Source organism: Muntiacus reevesi, chromosome 9 (genome assembly GCF_963930625.1).
Source record: "Muntiacus reevesi chromosome 9, mMunRee1.1, whole genome shotgun sequence".
NCBI lineage: Eukaryota > Metazoa > Chordata > Mammalia > Artiodactyla > Cervidae > Muntiacus > Muntiacus reevesi.
In genome coordinates this window covers 75,775,811-75,803,281 of record NC_089257.1, presented here as the reverse complement: position 1 = coordinate 75,803,281, position 27,471 = coordinate 75,775,811, and the positions used below count along the sequence as shown (strand labels likewise).

General features: G+C 36.6%; 1 protein-coding gene across 1 annotated transcript in view; it reads left to right on the top strand.

The window, feature by feature from the left end:
* The window catches only part of SESN3 (sestrin 3), a 77,333-nt gene that overhangs the window by 29,468 nt on the left and 20,394 nt on the right, over positions 1-27,471 (top strand). The window contains exons 2-4 of the mRNA XM_065943990.1: positions 20,724-20,789; positions 23,469-23,666; positions 25,104-25,286. Coding sequence (XP_065800062.1) covers positions 20,724-20,789; positions 23,469-23,666; positions 25,104-25,286 — 447 coding nt within the window. The remainder of the gene's footprint in view (positions 1-20,723; positions 20,790-23,468; positions 23,667-25,103; positions 25,287-27,471) is intronic.

Below are 27,471 nucleotides of genomic sequence, written 5' to 3'. Positions count from 1 at the left end.
ATATTGTAGAACATTGCCACTCAAGACTCATGAATCTTTATTTCATGTTTTGCCACAATAGGAATAAATACTACTTCAGTGTTTATCTGTGACATTGAACGGGGGCCTCTGTTCCATATAGCATTCTTATTTGATAGTTTCATATTTTTCTCTGAGAAATCAAGTAATAACGTTAACAAAATATAAACGAAATTGTTGGCTATTGGAAATGCAGCTGTTCTTTGGTACCTTGAAATTGTTTAAAAATATTTGCCAACTAAATTCTACTCATTAGATAATCATATTTGTCTATTCAAATGTTATTGAAAATAACTGTATTCACATGGGTAAGTGTCTTAGCTTCGTTAAGTTCACTTCCACTTAAGCATAACATAAAATCACCATTTGATTATTCTTTAAATCCTCTAAAAGCTATCTTTGTGACTAGTTTATTGATTTAGACATATACTTTGTCATGTAAACTTAATCCTTAGATCTTGTAATCACTTATATAATTGTTCTGAAGAAACTTTGAGTTGTTCCCACTTCTTGTACCCTCCTCTTAGAGAAAAGATAGTTTGGAGCATGACTAGGAAAACTAAAATTCTTTGCTTTACAAAGTAAAATTACACTTCGAAGGGCTAACACTAAAAACTCATGAGGAAGATCTGCAGCTTCAACCTTTCCATTCGTAGGCTTCTTTTTGGAACCTAGCTGCCATACTTGGAGGAAGCAAAAGCAGCCCAAGTGGAGAGGAAGCAGGACACCCGTTAGACAGCACAGGTGCCAGCATTTGAGTGAGACATCTTGACCTGTCAGCCAACGTGATGATAGTTGTATACGTGTTTGGCATATCAATGATTGCATGACTGTTCCTATAGAAGAGAAAGGGGCTTTCCAGGTGGCTCAGTGGTAAAGAATCTGCCTGCCAAACAAGAGACGTGGGTTTGATCTCTGGGTCAGGAAGATCCCCTGGAGAAGGAAATGGCAACCCACTCTAGTATTCTTGCCTGGGAAATCCCATGGACAGAGGAAACGGATGGGCTACAGTCCATGGGGTTGCAAAGAGTTGGACATGACTTAGCAAATAAATAGCAGCAACAACATAGAAGAGAAAAATCCTGTTATCTTTTGGAGATTGTGTTCTAGGGAAGAAACAGCTGAAGACCTCTTAAGATTGTGTAAATTTCCTAAAAATACATTAGGGAAAATTAGAATTTATGAATATACACAGGCCTGTGCTGTGCTGAGTCGCTCAGTCGTGTCTGACTCTTTGTGACCCCATAGACTGTAATCCGCCAGGTTCCTCTGTCCATGGGGATTCTCCAGGCAAGAATACTGGAGTAGGTTGCCATACGCTTCGCCAGGGGATCTTCCCAACCCAGGGATCGAACCCAGGTCTCCCGCATTGCGGGCAGATTCTTTACCATCTGAGCCACCAGGGAAGCCCAAGAATACTGGAGTGGATAGCCTATCCCTTATCCCTTCTTCAAAGGGACCCTTAACCCCCACCCCCGACCCCAGAATCAAACCAGGGTCTCCTGCATTGCAGGTGGATTCTTTACCAGCTGAGCTACCAGGGAAGCCCCGTAGACAGGCATAGTAATTCTTAGTGCCAAAGCCAAAACTCTCTAATATGTTGTTAAGTAGAATTATATGAGAACAACAAGTCAACAAATCCATGTAATATTTTGTGATGAATTTCAAAAATTATTTATGATATTTATAAAAGATTATAAATCTTATGAGGATTACTTACAAGACTACTTTCATCATTCACACAAAGGAGTTTATCATGATCTCTTGATTGATTTGGCCAGAAAAAAAACTGAGAGAAAGAAGAAAACCTTTAAGCAACATGGATCCTGACAAGAAATGGGTCTTTTTCTCTTTAGCTTTTTTAGAGTATGGTATGTTTTCTTAACTGGATCATTGAAAAGAATCTTAGATATACTTAAAGTCATTCTGTTATAAAGATGTATACATTATATAGTGTATGTTTATAGGTTATCTTGGCTTTATAACATTTTACCAAAAACTGTTTCTCAGTTTATTAATAGACTATGAGAAAAATGGTTACTTTTAAAACAATATTTGTTTTAAGCTAGTGAAAACAATGAGAAAGCAATTTTAAAGCAAATTGGTTGTTTTTCTTCTGAAAACTTTCTACCAGCTTTTAGAACCTGTCATCACATTGTGATTAACCAGAAAGTGTTAATGCAAAAAGGCCCTTAGAGATCATCTTTCTCATTTTTTGTTTTTCAAATGAGAAAATTGATGCCCCAGAAACTGGTCAAGGTCTCTCAGTGCTTGAGAAGGGAAAAGAACTCAGGTTTTTTGTACTGTTTTCATTGTATCACTTTTCCTATACCATTCAGTTACATATCTATTATTGTTAGAGGTATATATGCCTAATTTCACCAGCTAGTTTGTAAGTTTCTTTTGGGTAGCTTTTATACTTTGTATATTCCTAAAAGAGCTATTGCATAAACTGTTTAACAATGAACAATTCAGTTAGTGCATATTGATTGGGTGGTTGATTGATTTGAATACATGTTTTTAACTTAGAATGCTTAGTGCAGTGTTCTGGTTCCCATTAAATATCACTTCAGTGCTTAAAAATTGGTAATGCTTAAATTATATGAATGACTGTTATTTATTTCGAGGTAACTAGAAGACTGAACCCAGTCTGCTAATACTGACACCTTAAGTACAGGCCATCCTTAGTTAAAATAAGTGAAGTTAGTTCAGATAGAATAAGAAAGGACAAAAAGTTGTATGGATAACATCTGTATATAAGCCAACTTGTAAAATGGGAGGAGCTATCAGGAGAATGACAAATTAAGGAGAGTCTTTTGATTATTAGAAAATGATCATTTTCACAGATCTCAACTGTAGCATAATTATAGCTCTTTGAAATGGCAACCCACTCAAGTATTCTTCTCTGGAAAATCCTGTGGAGGGAGGAGCCTGGTAGGCTACAGTCCATGGGGTCACAAAGAGTCAGACACAACTGAACGACTTCACTTTCTTTCTTTTCCATCAGAAACTACACTGTGAGAATTTTGTTGCCAAAACAAATTCAAAACCTTGGATGTTGTAAAATAATCCTATTCATTTATAATATGTCTCTGTGTGTGGTGTGTTTTTTAGGACAAGAATGAGTCCAGAATGTCAAAACACAATTGTTAAGGTGGTTGTTGTCCAAAAATTATTGCTTAGTATCATTAAATGTGTAATAGACTCAGTAATATAGAAAAATTGTGATCAACCAACATTTATTGAGCACCTGATTTGAATTAATTATTCAAGTTAATTAAGATGGAACACTTCTTTCATAATCAAGTTGGTGACAGAGAAGATAAAGATATGTAAGGATATGATGAGGTATCTGTATAAGTGAGAACCTGAAATGAGACAGTTTACAGGATTTGAATGACTCAGTATGGTGAATGTAGGAACTCAGTTGGGTCATATGAGATGAATGAGCTGTAACATTGTAATAAATATGAAGAGGGGATGTGGCATTCTACCTGGGGGTTCCAAGGATGAAGGAGCAGAAGTACGGGAGTTTTGGGGAATCAGTAGATCGGTGTAGGTGAAGTGAAGTGCTCATGTCAGAAATGCTTGGAAAACAAACATGGGAAAGCTTGGTACGGGCCAGAATGTTGAGAACCTTCGTTTCTTGCTTCTACTGCACTTGTGCCCTCCAGTCCCCCACCGTAGCTGGGGGATAAATCATAGCCCAGAATGGAGTAGTGATGCTGGGAATGGAAAGCATGTTAGAGTCACGGAGAGAAACTTTGTGAACAGGGAGTAAAGAACCTGATGTGAAGTTGTTATTAGATGTTAGGATGTTATTCATGATAGGGAATTGGGGACTTTAGATGCAGATTAGAAGGATAAAGCTCTTGACTCTTGGCAGCAATTTCATCTCCCTGAACCCCATATCCTTCCATACATCTACCTTATAAACATATATCCCTGGATTATTAGAATCAACCTAAATCCAAGCTGCCTCAGTCTCTTGATTTCTTTAATACCAGCTGGTGTCACCATTGTTCATCATCCATTTATCCAGTGCGGAATTCTGTGATGCATCTTAGACGTCTCTCACTACCCTCACGGTCAGCCAATTCTGTTTATTCTATCTCCTAAATGACTCTCAACCTAATACCTTTTCTTAATTTATACTGCTTAGCTATGTCGCATCTTTTTCCTAGAACATATAGTAGCCTTCTAAAAGACTTGATTTCCTTCAGCTACCCCATCCCAGTCCATTTTCTAACTGATGTCAGAAATGCTTTCTCAAAAGACAAATATCCTTTTTGATATTGTCTATCATTTCTATGAAGTTGAAACTCTTTAGTATGACATTCATGATATGACTCTTGCCTATGTATCAATCTTAGTCCCTGAGACAGTTTCAGGGATCCTGTAGAACCAGTATATAGTTCCCCAAATGTGTCTTGTCTTTGTATTTTCTATTCCTTTTGCCTGGGATGTTGTACTCTTCCAGACCTAGCCATTCTTTTCTAAGAAATCTGGCAGATTTTTATTTCTTCCTAAAGAATTATACCATCTGGAGGGCAATTTTGCTTCATCCCCTTGCAGAATTAGGCTTTCCTATCCTGTTAAACTCTATTAAAGCTCCTCACAGGTTTTGTAACTATGCATCCGAATTTATTTACCTCATGTTTTCTTGAGGTCAGTGCCTATGCTTTATTTATCTTGACACTTCCAATTTTTAGCCCAAGAACTCCCAGATAACAAATTTTTTAAAAAGGAAAAAAAAATCTGTTGAATGCATTAATAGTTCTTCTTTATAAAAGTTGCAATGTTTAATCTTAGTAAGGTGTAAAATATACTTAACACATTTTTTCTCCAAACTCATAAAGTACTAAAATTTTATTGTAATAGATGCCATTTATTAAATGCCTGTTTCATATCAGGGACTTTGCTATGCACCTTTAAAAAAAACTATAGTGAAAAATGTCCAACTACACGGAGTCAAAAAGAACAGTGTAATGAGCCTCCAAAACCCATCCTCAAATTCAGTATTGATAAGATTTTGCCAGTCTTTATCAATCTTGTGAATCGAACATGGCTGAAGAGACCGAGCATGCATGTTGTTGTTATTGTTGCTGAAATAATTTAAAATTCTTTTCCTTCTATCCCTACACATGTCAGTATGCATCTCTAAAATATACAGACTCATTCTTGTATAGCTACAATGCCAGTGTCACATCTAACAAACAGCAATTATTGATTGAAATTGGCTCAGATGGTAAAGCGTCTACCTGCAATGCAGGAGACCCAGGTTTGATCCCTGGGTTGGGAAGATCTCCTGGAGAAAGAAATGGCAACCCACTCCAGTATGCTTGCCTGGAAAATCCCATGGACAGAGGAGCCTGGTAGGCTACAGTCCATGGGGTCGCAAAGAGTTGGACATGACTGAGCGACTTCAATTTCTTTCACTTTCGTTCATCTAATACCTCATCTTATTCAATTTCCTCCCAATTGTTTAGTGTCTTTTTAGAGGTAACTTTTTCTGAATTAGGTTTACCATTCCATTTGGTAGTTATGTCTTTTAAGTCTGTCTTAGGAGTTGTTCCTCCAATCACTTTTTGTTTTTCAGGCCCTTAACTGGTTGTTGTCAGCTCTCCTCTAGAATATTTCATAACCTGGATCATTTTCTACGCTTTCACGTTGTCATTTAATTTATTCCTCTAACCTTCTGTTTCCTATGAATTTGTAGTTGGGGCTAAATGCTTGATTAAACGGGCTTCCCTTGTGGCTCAGCTGGTAAAGAATCCACTTGCAATGCAGGAGACCTGGGTTTGATTCCTGGGTTGAGAAGATCCCCTGGAGAAGGGAAAGGCTACCCACTCCAGTATTCTGAACTGGACACTTCCATGGACTGTATAATCCATGAGGTTGCAAAGAGTCTGACATGACTGATCATGTTCAAATTATTTTTGTGTATAGATATTTTCTTCATCCTATTTTAATGGTTGTGTTGATGGATTAGAGCCCCAGTAGTGAGACTTAGGGGTCAAAGGGCAAATGCATATGTAATTTTTCTAGACATTGTCAAATCCCTATCCAGGAGGGTTGTTTAATTTTGTATTCCCACAGTTTTTGAGAATACCTGTTTCCCTGTAGTATTGTCAAAAAATATGTTGCCTAATGGATTTTTACCAGTCTGGTGTGTGAAATATGACATTTGTTTTTATTTTTATGAGTTGTTTCTTCTGTTAATTGCCCATTCCTTGTTCATTTTTTGATTTGGTTGTTGGTTTTTCTCTTTTAATTTTCAGGAGCTCCTAATATAATATATTAGCCATTGTGTGTTAAATTGCAAACATTTGCCTTCTGATTTTTATCATATTTTTGTACCATACAGAAAATTTTTTTTAAAGTGTGTGTGTGTATATGTGTAGTTGAATTATCAATTGTTTGTTGTTTCCGAATTTTGAGTTATAATTAGGGAAGTTCCATTTGTTGTCTATTTATGTGCTAATACAGCTCCTTTAAATATAGAACTATTATGTTTCACTATACGGTAAGGCTAGCACCCCTCCTACATTGCTTTTACAGGGTCTTCTTGATCATTCGTGCTTAACTGTTTTGTAATTAAGTTTATTTTACAAATAAGAAAATGAACACTTCCACAGAAGTTCTATGGCCATGGCAGTAATGAGAAAAGTAAAAAAAAAAAAAAAATAATTGTTCATAATGATTCATTCATACCTTGTCTTCATATGAAAGTTAATTGTAGCAATCTTTTTGCAACTGAAGCTGTTTCAGAAGGATACACAATTAGAAGGAAGAGAGGCAGAGTATATTGGAACATTCATTTCAATCAGTGCTTCCCAAAGTGTGGCTGTGGAACTCTGGCTAAATGTTCAGCACAAACAAAGCAGTGGCATTCTCCTGACGCAGTAATCATTCTTTTCCTCTCTGCTCTGTATTCTCAGTTAAAAAAGTTGGTTTCACTGAAGAATATCCTTGGTAAAACAGTAAAAATCAGGCATTTTATTAAATCTTGACCATGAAATGCTTAATCATTTTCAAAATGGAGAGTATACATAAAGCTCTTCTTCATGCCAAAGTATGGTGGTTGTCTTGAGAAAACGCAGCTGTGTGACTGAGTTGTGAGCCAAACTAGTCTCTTTTTATTGAACACTATTTTATATGAAAAAATGACTGACTGATAGTTATGGTTATCCAGACGGGTATTTGGCAGACATTTCTACAAAAATAAACAAAGTGAATCCATCACTTCCAGGAAAACAACCAATAGGATTTACTGCCAAAATAAAATTTGGACTTTGAGGAGAAAACAATTTTGGAAAACTGGTATCCTCTACCACAGGCTTGTCCATTTCTCAAAGCTTAAAAATTTTTCTGATATGAACAGTGGTGACATTAACATATTTTAAATAATATATTCAGTGTATGAACATTTGGAAAGCCTGCCAAACTCAGTGATCCAATATTCTCTTTTTTTTAATATAAATTTATTTATTTTAATTGGAGGCTAGTTACTTTACAATATTGTAGTGTTTTTGCCATACATTGACATGAATCCACCACGGTTGTACATGTGCTCCCCATCCTGAACACCCCTCCCACATCCCTGATCCAATATTTTCTAAATGGCTAATAGTTAATAATACAAAATCACACATGAGTAATCAATCTCTTCAAAGTATAAGATAAACCAATGGATTTTAATGTAACAAAGTAAGACGATTATTGATGTGGTTTCAGATTCCACATTCCACCAAACTTGAAAGCTACTATTTGTCAAGTCTTAATGTAGTATCATGGCTTCCCTGATGCTCAGAGGTTAAAGCGTCTGCCTGCAATGCAGGAGACCCGGGTTTGATCCCTGAGTTGGGAAGATCCCCTGAAGAAGGAAATGGCAACCCACTCCAGTATTCTTGCCTGGAGAATCCCATGGAGGGAGGAGCCTGGTAGGCTACAGTCCATGGGGTTGCAAAGAGTCGGACACGACTGAGAGACTTCACTCACTCACTCACTCAATGTAGTATCATAGAATATTCAAAATTATCTTAAAAGGTTATTAAAATACTTTTGTGAGGCTGATTCATGTTATAAAACATATAGAAACATTGAATGCAGAATTAGATGTAAGAATCCAGTTGTCTTTAATTAAGCCAGATATTTGCACAACTGTTTAATTATGTTACTCTTCTCAGTAAAATTTTTGTTTTGATTTGGAAATTACAGTTTCAAAAAATTCATTTCTGTTAATATGTAATGGGTTTATTCTATTTTTATTTTTAAATGAATTATTTACACTTTTCTTTGATTTAATTTATAATATAATAATTATTGATAGATATCACTCACATTGGGCTTGCCTGGTGGCTCAGTGGTAAAGGATATACCTACCAATGCAGGAAACACGGGTTCGATCCCTGGGTCAGGAAGATCCCCTGGAGAAAGAAGTGGAAACCCACCTCCAGTATTCTTGCCTGGGAAATCCCATGGACAGAGGAGCCTGGCAGGCTACAGTCAATGGGACTGCAAAAAAAGTCAGACACAACTTAGCAACTAAAACAAAACAAAACAAAATCACATTAATAAAAGCTTTTGGGATCAATAATTTTTAGGAATATAAAGAGTTTCTAATATCAAAAAGTTTGAGAACCATCTACTTCCATGAGCATAATAAGTCATGTTCCAATTTTGATTACAATGGGTTTTGAGTTTGCCTGTATACATTAAAACACAGCTTTAATATTTTTTCACAGTTTCTCTAAGCTGAGCAAGTGACCTTTATTTTGTTAATCATTGTGTTTTGAAAAAACTGGAAACTGTCATGTCATTCTGTTTCATTAGAATAACTTAGAAGACCTTTTGATTTTGTTACAACCTGGGTAGTAGATGCTAAGTACAGAGGTTTGACTTAAAGCCCTACTTTTCTTTCATACACCAGGTAGCTACATTCACAGCATTTTTTTTTTTTATTTCTCCAAAAGACTATCAGCCATATACTGAGTAATATTAGAATGTTCTGTAACTGTTCAGTCGTATCTGACTCTTTCTGCAGCCCCAGGGACTGCAGCACACCAGGCTTCCCTGTCCTTCACCATCTCCCGGAGTTTGCTCAAATTTATGTCCATTGAGTCAGTGATGCCATCCAACCATCTCATTGTCTGTTGCCCCCTTCTCCTCTTGCCCTCAGTCTTTCCCAGCATCAAGGTCTTTTCCAATGAGTTGACTCTTCACATCAGGTGGTCAAAGTATTGGAGCTTCAGCGTCAGTCCTTTCAATGAATATTCAGGGTTGATTTCCTTTAGGATGGACTGGTTTGATCTCTTTGCTGTCCACGGGCCTGTGTAACTGTAATTGTTTCTAATAGGAGTCTTAATTTCAAAAGCTCCCATTTTTTAATTTCTTTTAATCTAATTGGGACATAATTTTAATAGGTAAAACTTTCTAAAATTAAAGCCAAGTTTTTACTACTACACAGTAGACAACATTAAAAATTGTATAAAAGTAAAGCAGTTCTTAATACTTCATTAGGAGCTGGGGAGCAATTTTATAATTAGTGGTAGGAAAGTATATTTTGTATATGTTATTAGGGAAGCATTTAGTTAAGTAGTTATTATGGACTTTGTGTCAGGTGCAGAGTTTTCTGTACCTGAGAGAAATCTCATTTTCGGGGGACTTAGCCCAAAATTTTAATATATTCAACAAGTATATTTTGTCATTCTGCATCTCTAAAGAAAGTGTTTAACACTTAAAAGTTTGTATAGAGTCTTTGTTGCTCAAGATCAGTGTCAAGGCATGAAGTATCATTACTGATTTTTAAGAAGGAAGCATAAACTACAGGAAATTGCATGTACTGCTTGTTGTAATAACACTAGAAGATAAACAGAGAAAAGGGAATATTTGTCACATAGGGAACCCAGATGATACAAGGAAGGTAGTAGATTGATGTCTAGGACTGTGGTTATTAATTTAATTTATTGGTATGTCTCAATAAGAGTACAGAGAACTGCCTCAAGTCCACAGGATACTCTTCCTCATTGAAGGAAGGAAAAGGGATGGAAGAGCCTGTACCAGACTTCTGTCTCCTCAGTTCAACTCATCATATGCATGGGGTCTACTATTTTCATGTTGCTGTGCTATGAAGGTACAGATACTGTGTTAGAAATTGATCCTGCTGTTTAAGGTATTTATGGTCTGGAGAAAGCAGTAAGATAATGATATACTTTAATAGCTCTAAGAGAGAGAAGAACTAAATATAATTGTGAACCTTAAGAAGAATCATTTTAATTTCCTAGAAGAACTTGGGAGTTGGTGTGAGTGGAGGAAGACCAAAGGAGTTGGTATTTGAACTGGGTCTTAAAGGAAGAATAGGTAGTATTTCAATAGATCTCAAAAAGGGAGGACAGTGCCTCAGGAAATACTGGTTCAAATATCTAAATTCTGCACAACACAGAAAAGATCTGCCACGTTAGAATTCCCAAGTTTTCGTTTACAAGTGAATCTAACTTGATCTATGCTACTCTGTGGTGTATTACATGAAAAGTGGGAAATTAGGTGTGCTCTTTGCTGCTTGCTTCTGGATGGCACTGGACTTGAACTTGATTTTAGATTTACTGTTTAAAGGAGTAGCTAATGTGGCCTTATGTAAATCTTTAAAAAATGAAACTGAAGTTTACCTGATACCATCTCCATACTAAAGTTGATGTACTGCAAAATGAACAAGGTACTGTCCCAGTCCACTACACCTGACAGTTTACTAGGGGCAGAAGGAGGTAGAGAAGCTGACAAATACACTCCTTATAGTGGAAATGTTTTGAGATAGGAAGTTAAAAATCTTAAGCGGTATGTGTTGTTGAAGAAAGCTGAAATTCATGCTCTTAGTTACAAGATCTTTTTTGCAGTGTTCCTCAAATGAGGAATTTGAAGTTTTGAAGTTTGAGTTCCTCAAATACTCAGTGGTAGAGCTCTTGCAGAAAGGGCTTGGTTGCCTTGGTTTTAAGAGCTCAGTTAGAAAGGGGAACCGAAGTCTCAGACCTTTAGAAGACAACTGGATTCCCCACTTATGAAGGGGAATTTCCAGTGCTCTTTGGATCCTCAGCGAATATTTGCCACACCCTGTGTCCGGGGCTGGGCTTCTGAGGCTCCTGGGGTCCCTATACCACTCAGGCTCCAAGGACTAGAGGAGATGATGTGTAATTTGCAAGAATCTTGCCTCAGATGGTATTACAACTTTCTGCTTCCCAATCTTTTCTCACTAAATGACCTTTGATCTCAGTTACTTATTACAATACATATTTTTATTGTATGGATGGTCAATACATGTTTTAATCTAGAGTAGGAGAAGTAATAATTTTATAATCTTTTAGGCCATTTTGGAATAGTGGGAAATATGTATATTCAGGTAATGGCAGACATTTAAATATAAGTTTACTATAAAATTACACATCTATGACAATCTAATTTAAAGCCCATTCTTTTCTCATTTAGGGATAGAGAGTTTTTAGAACATCTCTGTGTTCCTTTCCATTTGTCCGTTTCTTCTGAAATATGTAATGTCATCAATTTCTATAAACCCAGTCTTTATTTCTGCAATTGTCTGCCAGGAAATAAGATGACATCAGTATTATTTCAAAGCATTGAGCCACCTGCCCATCTCTGTCCTTTTTGCAGTGGCTTCTGGCAAAATGGAACATCTAAAAAGGAGAGGAGAGTCAGCATCCGTAATTTACTGTTTGTATTGATAATTGCAGTTACTTTTCTTACAGTCACATTTAAAATTTTTGTTTGAGCATGTTTTTTATACTTAAGATATTTTGTCACTGCAGTGTGTTAAATTTGTTTTTTAAGTTATTAGACTATCTTCTAAGGATACCTTTACATGTTCAGTGGAATCAAAAATTTCTGCTTTGCCAGAATTTTTTATATGTTAAACACATTTTTTAACCTCTTAAAGTGTTTGTATGTAAAGTTAATTACACACATTACTTTCAGTATTATTCTCTCCTATAGATATAAATTCATAAGGAACTTTTACATTTTAATGGATAGAATTTGTATGTTTTTCTTTTACATTTTAATGGATAGAATTTGCACTTTTTTTGCTTTTCAATTTTTTAATGAAATAAACTCAAGAAGAGAAATGTAAAAATTAAATTCAATAATTTATTTTAAAGATATTTAGTAGCTTAAAATGCAGCAATTAGTTCTCTTTAACAGTTAGCCTCTTAGGGGCAAGTAATTTACTAATTACCTCTAAAGACTGATAATTTTAAGAATTCGTAACTTTCACATATCTTAATTTTCTAGTGGAATTAATTTATATAAAGTGATCTAGTAAATTACCTAACAGAGAAGTGTCAGATTAATCAATTTTTAAAAATATAATTCATCTTTATGCTTTTAGTGTTTTGTTTTCCAGTAGATAATTACTTAATAGGCATAATTTCAGCTGATGAATTTCAAGCATAACTTCTTTCAGCTATAATAACATATCTGAAAAAAGATATGTTTTTGTAGCACTCTTGAGATGATAACCTTTTGTGGCACTCGAGATCATAACCTTTGTAAAATAATCTCTTAGGATACATGACACTGATATATAAAAAATATGAGTCCTTATTTTATAACTAGTTTTTCTCTTGATTGAAATTGTTGGATTTTATGGAAAAATTTTTAAGCAAATTCTGTGAATGTCGTCTTAAGGTATTTGAAGGAAAATCAATTAAATTTACTACTGTCTAAAGTTTCTTACATATTTTATATCTCCTTTTATTTTTAATGAGTCAACATATTGGAGAATTTCCTTTCTTCTTTTTAAGTTAGTGATTTGAAAATTGTCATCAAATTGAGACTCTAAAGAATGGTATCTGCAAACTTTTCTGCCATTGTGATTAATTTGTTGAATTTTCATTGTCCAGTCTTATTATCCAAGTCAAATTTTTATTTCTACGAAGTTACCTTAATACCTGTTTATTCTGCTTATGTTCATTCCTGAATTTTTAACCATTTTGTATCTTTGCATTATCCAAATAGCTGAAACCAAGACTAATCAATGCTATGGAGCCATGCTGTGCCATGGAACCTTTGGCAATGAGAGAAGAATCCAGCTTGATACCCACATGTGGCTGTTACATACTTTACATGCGGCTAGTGCAATCAAGACACTTAGTTTTTATCTCCTATTTAATGTTAATCAACTTAAATTTAGGTTTCTCTGGTGGCTCAGATGGTAAAGAATCTGCCTGCAATGCAGGAGACCAGAGTTCAATCCATGGGTTGGGAAGATCTCCTGGAGAAGAGAATGGCAACCTACTCCAGTGTTCTTGCCTGGAGAACTCCATGGACAGAAGAGCCTGGTGGGCTACAGTCCATGGGGTCACAGAGAGTCGGACACAACTGAGCAACTAACACAACAACAAACTTAAATAGCCACATCTGGCTAAGGGATACTATAATGGACAGTACAGTTAAAAAAACAAACCAGGACTTGATTTTTTGTTTCATTTTTACAGTTGTGAAACAAGATTTATGACTTAAAGGTCATTGTGTAAGATTCACTACTATGATCAAAATCATTTATTACCTAGGGTACGATATTAGCTTTATATTTAAGAGAGGAAAACTTAGCAAATATTCCTCAAAATCAGTGCAACTGCAAGTTATTTTCACTTCTAATATAGACCAACCCTGGAATTCTTCTATTAGAGTAGCATATGTTGAGGAAGTATATCACAGCTGTTCTAGTTTGGGGTGTTTTATTTTGTTTTAGGGGAAATTGACAGAATGATAAAAATGAGATCTTTTGTATTGCACTTTTGTGTTTTTGTTTTTGTTTTTTTTTTTTTTTTAAGTGTTATCTCCTCAAAAGCTAGGGCCTAGAATTGACATGACTCTCAGTTGTGAGGGGAAAATATTTCTTAGCATGAGAGACACTCTTACAGTTGAGACCTAGCTGGGGAAAGGAGAGCTGAAAGATATTGTTGGGAAAAGACAATGATCAGATTTAGCAACTGGCTAAGTGCAGATTCCTAAGATAAAGAGTCTCAGATAACTCTGTAATCAGAGTGAGGGTTATTGTGTGGTGATTTTATAACTTAAAGAGGAAAGTAAGGGCCAGCTGGTTTAGGGTAGGAGATTGGTTTTAAACATGTTAATTTTAAGGTTCCAGCCTGTCACAGGCAGTTCAAAACGGCCCAGGTCCAATGGAAGGGCCAAGCAGTGCTAACTCGAGCTCTTTAGCAAAGGTGCAGGAGTCTGTTACAGGGCCTGCTTGCTTTTCATATCACACAACCTTCTCTCTCCTTTACCCACTCCACCCTCCTCCCGCTAGTATGGTGAGGCTCACACAATCCAGCAGAGTTTTGTTTGCATCAGGAAGATGGAAGCTGTGGGTCAGAGCACTCACTGGAGAGAATAAGTGTCGATGAAGGAGATGCAGGGAATGTCTAGGAAGAAAGTACAAGTGGTGAAAGAAGTCAGAGGGTTGGGTGCGTCAGAGCCAGGAAAGCCAAACTAGGGGAGAATTGCCCCTAGCAAAAGGCAGATATTCTGAGTTTTGCACGGAGGCAAGAAGGCTGGAGATCACAGAGGTAGCATCTCAGCTGGGATCTGAAGAATGTGAAGAGATGCCCTTCAGTGGGTGTGAAGTTTCAGTTATGCTAAATGACAAAGTCCTAGACATCTATTACACAACGTTGTGCTTATAGTTAACAGTAATGTGCTGTACAGTAATTTCTGTAATTTGTTAGGACGGTAGAGCTCATGTTATATATTTTTTACCGTAAGTTTTAAAAGGGGAAAAGACAAAGTCCTTGATACTTTTTTGCAGCCTGTACTATGTGCAGACATTGAGACAAAACATTCTTAGAACTGGCTGATTTTCTTTTTTTCTTTTCCCAAATTGCTTCTGTCTGAATTCACTCTCAATATGGTTGACAGCATTTCTGCAATTAGATTAAAATGCTTGGTTATGGGATTGAGTAGGTGTGACCATCAAAACAATAACTCTGTAGAGGAGTCATTTAACATTTCAAAAGGCATTAAGATGCCTGAAGATGTGATTTCACAAAAATCACATTTAGTCTTGAGCAGCATGTCTGTGATGGTGGAGCCTCGTCCAGTGATGATATCTCCACAGGCTGTGCAGTCAGTCAGAGCCACAGGTGGTTGTTGGGCACTTGAAATGTGACCAGTGTGATTGAGCAACTGGACTTTGAATTATATTTAATTTTAATGAATTTAAATGCAGTCACATGTGGCTGATGGCTACTGTATAAGGCAACCCAGGTCTAGAGACTTCAGGGAAGTCAATCAGAGCACGAGTAAAGTAGGAACCCAGTTCTTGGGCATTTTGCATTTGAAATGAAAGATGAGGAAAGGTTTTACAAAGTATTGTCGGAGACCGGAATTCCAGCTTATGGTTGTAAATGGAATCTTTTGGATATGGTATTGAGAAAATGGAGTATTTCCTACCATATCAGTAAACAAGGATGTCAGGTTCATCAGTGATTTCAGCTCTCCAAATGTGAATTTCTGAGCCCTGAGGGCACCCAGGAAGCTGAATTGATCTGGTAGCCACGGCTGCAGCCACTCCCTGTGGTGAGCACAGAATCCTGGCCCAGAGAGCTGAGATGCATATGAAAGGAATGATGTCAGTGAGCCTAGGCTCTTGCATCTTCCCATATATAGAAAAATGCTAAATTCCTTGACTTGAAAATATCTGGTTTTCTTTAATTCACAAAAATATTTTTGATGTTCAGACCTGCTCTTTGTTGCAAATTTCTATTTAACCTGACTCCTCCCCCTGCCTCCTTAGAGCAATTCTCTCAGGGTTACTTGAAATGCTACCTCCTGGGCTTAAGTCCTCAAAATTTCCATCAAATAAAACATAACTCTCAACTTTTTACCAACTGAGCTACAAAGTGAAGTCACTCAGTCATGTCCGACTCTTTGGACCCCATGGACTATAGCCTGCTAGGCTCCTCCATCCATGGGATCTTCCAGGCAACAATAGTGGAGTGGGCTGCCATACCCTCCTCCAAGGAGGCACTCCAGTACTCTTGCCTGGAAAATCCCATGGACAAAGGAGTATGGTAGGCTCCTACAGTCCATGGGGTCACAAAGAGTCAGACATGACTGAGACACTTCACTCACTCACTCAACTTTTAGGTTATGACTGTTTTTTAAGTCAACAGTACTATCCTACTTCTTTTGTGTTTTATTTTATTGACTTTAAAAACATATAGAGATAGAAAGTAGGTGGGGAATAAACGTTCAGTAAAATGAATTTTAAGGAGAATTTATAAACTGCCTTGATCATTGAAAGAACTTTTTTACCTTCATATAAATATACAAAGCAGTTGTATATAGTAGTATCCTCACCAGAAAAGATGCTTCTTTTACAGAAGCAGGAAGTAGGCTGCTTCTTTCAATAGTGACACCATTTTAAAAATATAACTGAAGAAAGCTACATGTTGCTATAATTTTAAAATGTTAGTTTTTCCCTTCTCTTCCATGGGCTTCCCTGGTGACTCAGACAGTCAAGGATCTGCCTGCAATGTGGGAGACCTGGGTTTGATCCCTGAGTTGGGAAGATCCCCTGGGGAAGGGAACAGCTACCCACTCCAGTATTCTGGCCTCGACAGTTCCATGGACCGTAGTCCATGGGGTCGCAAAGAGTTGGACATGACAGAGCGACTCTCACTTTCACTTCTCAGTGTATAAATAGCTCTCTTAGGTGAGGCCACATCATCTCTGCCCTCCTCGGCTATTGCAATAGCTTCCTAGCTGGGGGTTTGTTTCTCTTTTGGGGTATTTTTGTTTGTTTGGGGTTTCCCCCCCCCCTCTGGAGTGACTGTATCACACCAAGAATTGTATTATTAAAAACACAGATCTGAAATGTTGTGAAGTAATTGGCCTCCAACTAATAAAAAAAAAAAATTAAAAAAAAAACCACAGATCTGACCCACAACTCTGCCTTGGGAATTTTTATCTGAACTATGTATGCAATTGCTTCCCTGGTGGCTCAGTGGTAAAGAATCTACCTGCCAATGCAGGAGATGAGGGTTCATCCCTGGGTTGGGAAGATCCCCTAGAGGAGGGCACGGCAACTCACGCCAGTATTCTTGCCTGGGAAACCCCAGAGGCAGAGGGCAGGCCACAGGCCATGGGTCGCAAGAGTCAGACATAATTTAGTGACCTAGTCACCACCACCAACACCACCACCGTATGTCCAATTAAAAGTTTCAGAAACATTTTTTGAAGGCTGTCTTTCACTTTTGAGGTTAGTGAGTTAAGTGAACATTTTCTCAACTGATGAAAATAAAATTGGTAAAGCATTTTTTCATTAGCATATTGGTAGTATGCAACAAGAACTTTATGAAGATTTATAACCTAAACCCCAGTAAATCCACGTCTGGGAATCTTTCTAAAGAAACCATCTTAAATACTGCAAAGTATGCCCCCAAGTCTCTTTATACAAAGATATTCATCATATCTATTCACTATTTACAGTAATGAAACTGTACATATACCACCATAAACTATACACCAACATAAACCGTGGTGGTTTAGTGGCTAAGTCATGTCTAACTCTTGTGACCCCATGGACTAGAACCCACCAAGTTCCTCTGTTCATGGGATTTTCCAGGCAAGAATATTGGAGTAGGTTGCCATTCCCTTCTCCAGGGGATCTTCCTGACACAGGTATTGAGCCCACATTTCTTGTGTCTCCAGCATCACAGGCAGCTTCCTTATTCGCTGAGCCATTGGGGAAGCAACTGACTAAGTAAATGATGATTCATAAAATGATGTACTTCCATACTGCTTTGTATATGCATATACAAACTATGATACAGTTAATGCATTTCTGCCAGTCTATTACTTTTTCTTACTTCAGTTTCGTACTATTACAGTTTTGTACTTTTACTGTACTTCAGTTCAGTCACTCAGTTGTGTCCAACTCTTTGTGACCCCATGGACTGCAGCATGCCAGACTTCCCTGTCCATCGCCAACTCCCAGAGCTTACTCAAACTCTTGTCCATCAAGTCAGTGATGCCATCCAAACATCTCATCCTCTCTTGTCCCCTTCTCCTCCCACCTTCAATCTTTCCCAGCATCAAGATCTTTTCCAATGAGTCAGTTCCTTGCATCAGGTGGCCAAAGTATTGGAGTTTCAGCTTCAGCATCAGTCCTTCCAATGAATATTCAGGGCTAATTTCCTTTAGGATTGACTGGTTGGATCTCCTTGCAGTCCAAGGGAATCTCAAGAGTTTTCTCCAACACCACAGTTCAAAAGCATCAATTCTTTGGCTGTACTTAGCACATTGTGATGGAGAAGGCAATGGCAACCCACTCCAGTTATCTTGCCTGGAAAATCCCATGGACAGAGGAGCCTGGTAGGCTGCAGTTCATGGGGTCGCTGAGTCTGACATGACTGAGCAACTTCACTTTCACTTTTCACTTTCCTGCATTGGAGAAGGAAATGGCAACCCACTCCAGTGTTCTTGCCTGGAGAACCCCAGGGATGGCAGAGTCTGGTGGGCTGCCGTCTATGGGGTCGCACAGAGTTGGACACGACTGACACGACTTAGCAGCAGCAGCAGCACATTGTGAATGCTCAGTGAATATCTGCTGAATAAATGAACAAATGAGTGTTGACACAAATGAAATTGTAACAGTTGCTTCTTATCAACTGGTTAAAATTAACAGATGTTATATTCTTTTTAAGTATAGTAGAATGCAGTTCCACTTGTGATGAAAATGTATTTCAGATTTAAACCTTGGCCAATCCAGAAAATATTTTTGTAGGCAAAATAACTATTTCAGACCTTTAAAGGTAAATCAGTTGATAAATATATCAAGTAATGATTTTAAAAAATAAATCATATTAGTAATAAATCATTCTGTATCTCCAAAGTCCCTTTGTACACTTTTAGTTTATTTTTCTCTCCCTATATTTTCTCTGAATTTCATGTATTTTTAAAAATAAATATATATAAAAGACTCCACTTATCACCCTATTGACATTTTCCCCCTCAAACCTGTGATCTGTCCTCACAATCAGTTCATCTAACTGCTTTGTTTATTTGAAATGATCAGTTGTCAAGGAAATTGCCTTTCACATACTGGTGCATTAGGCTGTGTTATATAGAGAGTATTCAAATTTTTATTTCCTATAATTTACCAAGACTAGCAAGGGGAAGAAGTCTGTCATTTTCTTCCTAATTATTTTTCTAGGTAAACCCAGATGATGGTTGATGCAGGCAAGAAATACCAATATTAGAAATTCTAAATTGTTTCTTTTGACATGGAATCTTCTAATGTACTTTACCAGCAGATTGAGATCTCTTTGTCATCCCTTGACAAATATAACCTAGATGATTAGTTCTTCCTAAAGCACTAGGAGTTTAAGATGATCATTATTTAATATATTTATCTCACTAGCACCCTAAAAATTGTTGGAGATTGTGTGCCAAACTTCTGAGAGCAGGGCCCATGTCTATCTTGCTCACCCTGTATCTTGAGGCTACCACAGTATCTGGTTCGGTTCTCAAAAGATTATTGAATACTTGACTGCTTCCTAATGAAGTCAGGGATTCAAATACTTTTTTTGTGTTTGGTAGATTCTTGGACTGTAAGGAACAAAAAAGATTCAGGCTACCTTGTGGAGAAAGAGATAGGGAAGGAGGGAGCGGGGAGAAGGGCAAGCTTGGTGTCAACATTTCTCTCCTGTTAACATTCCTTCCCCTGTTCTTCAGTCTCTCACTCGGTCGTTATAATATTCATAAACCGCAGCATAGTCCCTGTATTTATGGCACGACTTTGGAGGGCTTCTATTTCACAAACTTATTACTTTTATCATAGAAAATCAAGTGGCCATTCCTTCCGTCTCTTCTCCTGGTAAGAAGGGTTTCAAAACCTGAGAGCCTGCCTCTGACTCTGCCTGCTCTTCCTTATGCCTGCAGAGGAGGAAGTTCGTTCCTGATGGGAGTTTTTCTGACATAGATGAATGTACCTAAATGGGGCCATGAAGACAATATTTTTAAAACAAGTTAAAATGAACACAGACATACCATTGGTAATCTGGCAGTTATTAATACTAAGTAGAATAGCGATAGAACAATAAACATTGTTATAGTCTCCATTTCTTAGGTTAAATTAACCTCTACTTCTCCATGTTTTACATTTTTCTTACCTAAAGCTTCAGAAGTTTATATTAGATATGCTTATTCCTATTTTATTCAGAAAGAAAAACAGAAATAAGACCATTGCTTTAGGAGGTTATATGTAATACTCTTAGAATCTAACTTTTCCTTTAGCTTTCAAATTGAGGTTTAACAGTGTCCTAATATACTATTAGATATGATTTTATTATGGAGGCTGATGGTTTCCAGTCATGTGAAATATGGGCTAAAAAATCTCTGGTGCTATAGAATATGACTGAGGGAAATAATATTTGAGGAGCCTGCCTGTGTACCCAGCACTGTGGTAGGAGCTTTTCTGTCTCATTATCTTGTTCATACAATGACCCCATAGGTTGTTTGCTGTTGTTGTTTGTTATAAGGCTGGAAGGGGCGGAACCCAAGACCTAACACTCTGATTTTACATAATTCTATTTACTTATTCCATTTATTTTATGCTTTAGCAATTTATACCAATTTAACTTTTCATAGAAAGTCATCATTAATACATAAAACTTTTCTTTTAAAAACAGGATAAAAGAATCAGAGTATCTCAACCCTTGACAAGAGGACCAAGTGCCTTTATTCCAGAGAAGGAGGTAAGTCAATCTGTCTTAATATATATAAATATATTTTATAATATAAAAAAATAAATTTAAAAAAAATTTTTTATTAAAATTATTAAAAAATAAATATAAAGTGATTTTAAGAATAACTCAATTGTGTCAAAGAATATCTGCATTTTTTTAATATGGAAATAAACATATGTTTTGCTCTTATTTGTCAGAAAACCACAGAAGTATTTTCAACTTCACTTGAAAGATTGTATGTGTAATAATCGTCTTATTTGGAGTTAGACAGTACTGCAAGTTTAGAAAAATATAAATTTTACCATATTTGATTTCAAGTACAACATTTCTGAACAAAGCTGCTAACAGTAATAAAACTTAATATTATCATGCAGGTTTAAGGTATTAAAATGGCCAGTGTTTCACGGTGATTATAGGTTACATAAATGTTAAGAAAAGACATTTTAAAATGAAAAAGTAAGTTTCCCAAATCTATTGAAGAAAACATAATATTATATCACTAGTAATTAATCTTTTCATTTGGTTCTAAGTCTATTATGAGTCAGAATGTCAGAGAATCTCCACTACAAGCTGCACTTTTGATGAAGCTAGAGGAGTCAAGATGGTAAATGCAGAAAGAAAGTTTGTGAAATGACACAAAAGATATTATAAGAAAATTTTCGTGCCTGTTTAGTGGGTATACATCTCTATGAAAGATCACAGCAATGTTTAGGACCTGGAGATTCCTAGCTGCCTTTAACTTATACTTGGGCTAAGAAAAATTTAAGGCCCACTAATTGCGTTTTTCTCAGCTTCAAGGAGTTATTAACTCATATTAACCATGGTTATATATATTGATTTACTATTGGTTATATATACTGATTTACTATTTATTAATTATAAAAGATATCATTTATCTTAAAGCACTAGCATTATTCCTATATTGTTCAGAAATTAGTCAACACATATTTAGAGTACATATGATGTCTCAGGGATCCCTTAAAAAATAAGTAGAATTTGAATAATAATACATGTCAGGTCGTCACTAGAGTCAACAGTTCCATCATGTTCATTTTGCCTTTTTAGTGACCTAGCCATTTACATGAAACTCCAAAGTTACCTGTAACGTTTCAGGAGCTCAGGGACTGTGGCTAATCTAGGTGGTGACCACGCATCAGAGAAACTGTTGGGCTTGTCCTGTTTCCCTCATAGAGCACACGGCTGCTCTTAGCAGAGAGATTGCCTAATACATATATAAAGACTTCCTGAAATACTGCCATTTACACAAAATGTATTTGGAGACAATCTGGTTTGCAGCAGCAACGGCTGTTTTCAGGCTCTGTTGCATCATATCAATCTATTAATGTCTTTTAGGCATCAGTTAAGCAGAAGAATCTTCTGCTGGAAAACAAAAACAACAAATATCCTGTCTCTAATTATATAGAGTTTATCATGATCCTATTCCATTTTTAACTGTCGTCTTGGTTCCCTGTAATTGACAAAATGGGAGGACGTGAACAAATGGAAATACATTTGGTTTTATAGTGAGCCAAAGTGGAATTGCCTTTTTTTTACACCATTGTAATTAACATTTCCTCACAATTAACACTTTTCAAACATTACATTTCCTTTGGGATTAAATTTTCCTCAATCAATAGTGCCTTTGTATAATCTCTACTTATCTTCAGAAGAGATTGTGAAGCCAGCACTGAAAAGTAAACAGAGCTTCTTAAGAGCAGTGTGGCTCTTTAGAAAGACTACGAGTCTAGATTTGAGATCTAGATTCTAGACCAGGCTCTGCTATTAAATAGCTATATAAACTGACATTTAATCTTGAGTCTGTTACCTTATCTAAAATAAGGGACAAATTCTTCTTAAGTCTAGAACTCTAATTCTAAAATGCCAATAAATAATGAACCAAGCCAAGAAATACACATCTGATGTCCATTGATTTCCACTGAAACAAGTCCTTCCACAGGGTGCTAATAATGCTCTTAACACCTTCAGAAGCCAATTGTTGGTATGACGCCTAAGCTGTCATTGTTTATAAACCTGTATGTAAATAATCTATTTTTGAGAAAGTCCTTTTGATTTTTTCAGATGCTGCACATCCATTTTAATAACTTACCTTGTTTCTAGTAATTAATATAATAAGCTTAAAATGGGAATCTAGTGTCCTATTAATTTTTCAATTAACACTTTCCTACAAATTATCCTATTTTTCTTTGTCCCCAAAAAAGACTGCAGAAAGCTTTTTTAACGTTGAATAATGAAAACAAGCAAGGGATCAGACTGAAAAATGTCTGTCCTAAGATATAGTCATTAAGTGTGTTCATAGGCTATTGAGAGAAAATTCTGAATGCTTTCCTTCCCCACGACTCGGCGTGACAATAGCCAGGCAAGCAGGCCCTGAAAATTTTTGCCTTATGTGCCTGGCAAAGCAGATGGAAGCGCCTTTTCTCCAATTTCATAGCTGTGTGTATAATGTTTGATAATTTGACATTTGTTGTTTAATAAATTGTGGTCCCAGAGCCAAAAATGAATGATGCTTTGTTTTCATTTCTGTTTCTAGTATGAACAACTGCATTATTTCAGTGTCTGTTAATATCAAAAGGCCCTTCATCGGCTTCAGTCGTGGAATAATGCATCTAAACCACTGGTGTGTTTACTTCTCAGTCGTGATTTTGTTTTGTGTTTCTTGGTTGAAAGGTTGTCCAGGCAAACACAGTGGATGAACGTACTAACTTTCTTGTGGAAGAATACTCTACGTCCGGCCGCCTGGACAACATCACCCAGGTCATGAGCCTGCACACGCAGTACCTGGAGTCCTTCCTGAGGAGCCAGTTCTACATGCTGCGCATGGACGGCCCCCTCCCTCTACCGCACCGGCACTACATCGCCATCATGGTGCGCTCACTTCCGCTTCCTGTGTTCGCCTGACTTCGTCCTCATTTAGTCCCTCTCCCGGCTGGTATTACATTTGGTGCAGAGCTAAGTGTAACTTCACGGAAACAATAACTCAAGAAAATTGTGACCTTTTGGGTTCCAAATCCACTGGTTATATCTTGAATGTTGTAACCCACTTAATATACTGAATGTTTCTGATTTAATTATTAGTAAAGTCGTCTCCTATGTTTAATTTCATGATTAAAGATGTTTATAGGGTCAAAAGTAATGTTCCTAGTGTCCCTCAAATTTTCTTTTTTACTCCCGATAGTTTTCTTTCAGTATAAAACAGGTTGGTTGTGACTTTTCATTTCGTCATTCTGTACATGAAGAATATCACTAATTTGGCTAAATAATAGCAAAGTATTAGCACCAAAGGTAACTCTGTCAGAGAAGAATTCTTAAATAAGTTATACTACTTCGAAGTTTAGTACTTGGTACAAGCTAGTTAACTAGTTAATGTTTGAGAGGGAGAAAATGATAAATTGGGATGATGGGCAGCAGGAATAAGAAGATAGAAACAGTGCTACAGTTGGACTACTGCTGGAGAAAAGAACAAGATGCAAGTGCAATGTATTTGGAGACGTTAGGGGGACATCTGGGTTGGCTGAGCGATCAGAGCCAGCCAGGAGTTAGTTTTTATCAAGTTTAATTTGTTTATGCTCTCACTGAAGTTTTAAACAACAAAAAAAGGGCTGCATCCTGTGTTTTATTAAATGATGAACTTGACTAAGATTAGTCAGCTTAAGGTTTTGACGACACTAAGGCTGAAAGCTAACTTAGAATGGTCACGGACAAACAGAGAAAAAAGATGTGGAAAATAGAGTAAAACAGTGCTATTTAATTGAGGAAACGAGCGGTGAAAAGTCTGTTTTGCATGGATTTACCAGTTTATCAAGGCTGATTCTGGTTTGCCTAGGAAAGAAAGGGTCAGTGAGCTTCAGTTTCATCTCAATGGGAGGATGGGCACAGATAAGGCTGATTCACAGTTATTTCAAAGGGAATAAGAAAAATATTCAAACTAGTATATATTCTGAATTGGTACAAGTTAATGAGATTTCATTGTGTTTTAAATAGAATACAGTTGATATCATTTACCATAATGAAATGAACATATACTTCCTTCACATAAATAGAAAATAGGTTCTAGATTGACCCCTACCACTTCTGGATGAGGAAGTAATTGACTTCATGTGACATTTACTTATATAAAGTATCAGCTTTATGTATTGATTCAAGAATCTATGACAACATTGTGATGAAAGTTTTAGGAAGAGCATTCTCTAAGAAAAGAATTATTAGCTATAAAAATGAACTTTAAATGACTGTCTTAGTAATTGTATAAGACGACCGTACCATGACTGTTTTATCCACCAACTCTTTTTTTGTGTGTTGTAGGCTGCAGCTAGACATCAGTGTTCCTACTTAATAAACATGCATGTGGATGAATTTTTAAAGACAGGAGGTATTGCTGAATGGTTGAATGGTTTGGAATATGTACCACAAAGACTGAAAAATCTTAATGAAATAAACAAGCTGTTAGCACACCGACCCTGGCTGATCACAAAAGAGCACATTCAGGTACTGAGTATTTCTTTAGGGGAGAAAGAAGTTTTACTAATGATTCTTAGTAAGAGTTATTTTCAGTTAGGTATTTTGCTTAAGACTTAATTTGAAATACTTGCATGTTAGGAATTTGAAAAGTAAATAAAATAGTGTATTAAAATGTGTAGACAACAGAAGTCAGTGGGTTTAAGTTAAATATAAATGAATACTTCTCTGTAAGTGAAAGTCTTTTCAGTCATGTATGACTCTTTGTGACCCCATGGACTTATATAGTCCATGGGATTCTCCAGGCCAGAATACTGGAGTGGGTAGCATTTCCCTTCTCCAGTGGATCTTCCCCACCAGGAATTGAACAGGGATCCCCTGCATTGCAGGCAGATTCTTTACCAGCTGAGCTACCAGGGAAGCCCACTTCTCTTTAAGTAATCAGTAATTAGCAAATAGCTATAAGAAAAGTTGATTTCTATTTTCAAGCAGTAGGCAGAACAAAGAAAATGCTTTAGGAGGATAACATATGTAGGTTCTAGTCTTTAACTCTGTTAACTACAAAGTTTGTGACCTTTAGTAAGTTAACTTTTGTGGGCCTTGGTAGTTCACCCTTCTATAAATGAGATGCCTAGATGAAATGAGTTCTCAACTCTTTTGCAGTTCTAACATTTCATAATTTTAAGATTTTGAAAAAATGATTTTGTAAATTAAAGTGATTTGCCTTCTGATGTGTATATACTTACATGCCTCTAGAGACTAGAACTTAGGTAAGAAAGAGAACTGTGATTGGCTGGAGCACTTGCCCTTCAAAAGTAGCATCTGTGAAAAGCCTCCAGGATGAGGTTGTTGAATTCATGCTTAGCACCATGCTTGGCACTATTCAGTTAGTAGGAGTCACCAGCTAAATAATTATCAGTAGAAGCCTTAGGTACTTAAAATCCCTTCTTCTAATGCATTAGAAATTTCCTTGGTTTTGTTTTTTCCCTCGTTTTGTTAGTTATTTGTCCAGTTAAACCAAACTTAGCTTTTGTCAGTCTGTATACTCTCAGATTTGTATTATCTATTAGGGCTTGTTTATAAAATATGAACAAAGCTATAGCATAAAGGTGTTATTTATAGTAGCAAATAAGAAATTTAGAAGCAATTTAAATGTGTAAGGAAATGGAACTGTAGTTCTGGGCTATAATATGCCCACGCTTAATGTAATTAATTTAAGACAGCGGAGCCACATGAAAATCAAATTTTTCAAAAAGTTTGAAAAGCAGAGAAAAATGGATGCATACTCTGATTATTTAATTATACTTTTAAACATAAAATAAGATATGTAAAAGTTACATTAAAGTGGTAGAATATGATTGATTTTTCCTTTTTTTACCCCCTGAACTTTTGGTAATGTATTAAATTTGTATGTAGTTAAATAATGGAGAGTAAAGCAAAAGCAGTTTTTTGGTTTTAGTTTTTAGATGTGAAGTGAGCCAAGTGAAAGTTTTAGATTTGAGAACAGACCCCCATACACACACTGAGAGATAGATTAATAGATAAGGATTGATGGGGAAAACCTTGAATGGATTAATAGCTAGAATTGTAATGATTATTGTGTTTAATGGCTTCACTTATGATTCCAACATTCATCTGGAAAAAGTGAAAGTGGAAGTCTCTCAGTCATGTCCAACGCTTTGCAACCCCATGGGCTATACAGTCTGTGGAATTCTCCAGGCCAGAATACTGGAGTGGGTAGCCGTCCCCTTCTCCAGCGGATCTTTCCAACCCAGGAATCCAACTAGGGTCTCCTGAATTGCAGACAGATTCTTTCCCAACTGAGCTATCAGGGAAGCCCATTCATCTGGAAGATTCAGTAAAATAGCATGTAAAAAAAGTGCTCTGATATTTTTGTTTTGTTATTTTTTTTTAACTTTTTATTTTGTATTGGATTATAGCCAGTTAACATTGTTGTGATAGTTTCAGGTGGATAACAAAGGGACTCAGCCATACATATACACATATGCGTTCTCCTTTAAACTCCCCTCCCATCCAGGCTGCATAACATTGAGCAGAGTTACCTGTGCTGTACAGGAGGACCTTGTTGGTTATCCATTTTAAATAGAGCAGATTTTTTTTTAATGTCCCTTCAAATGTGAGGTAGTTTTCTACAGTGTCTATCATCTGCTGTAGGTTCTTCCTCTGTCAGAGACGATATCTAAAAGACAATTAA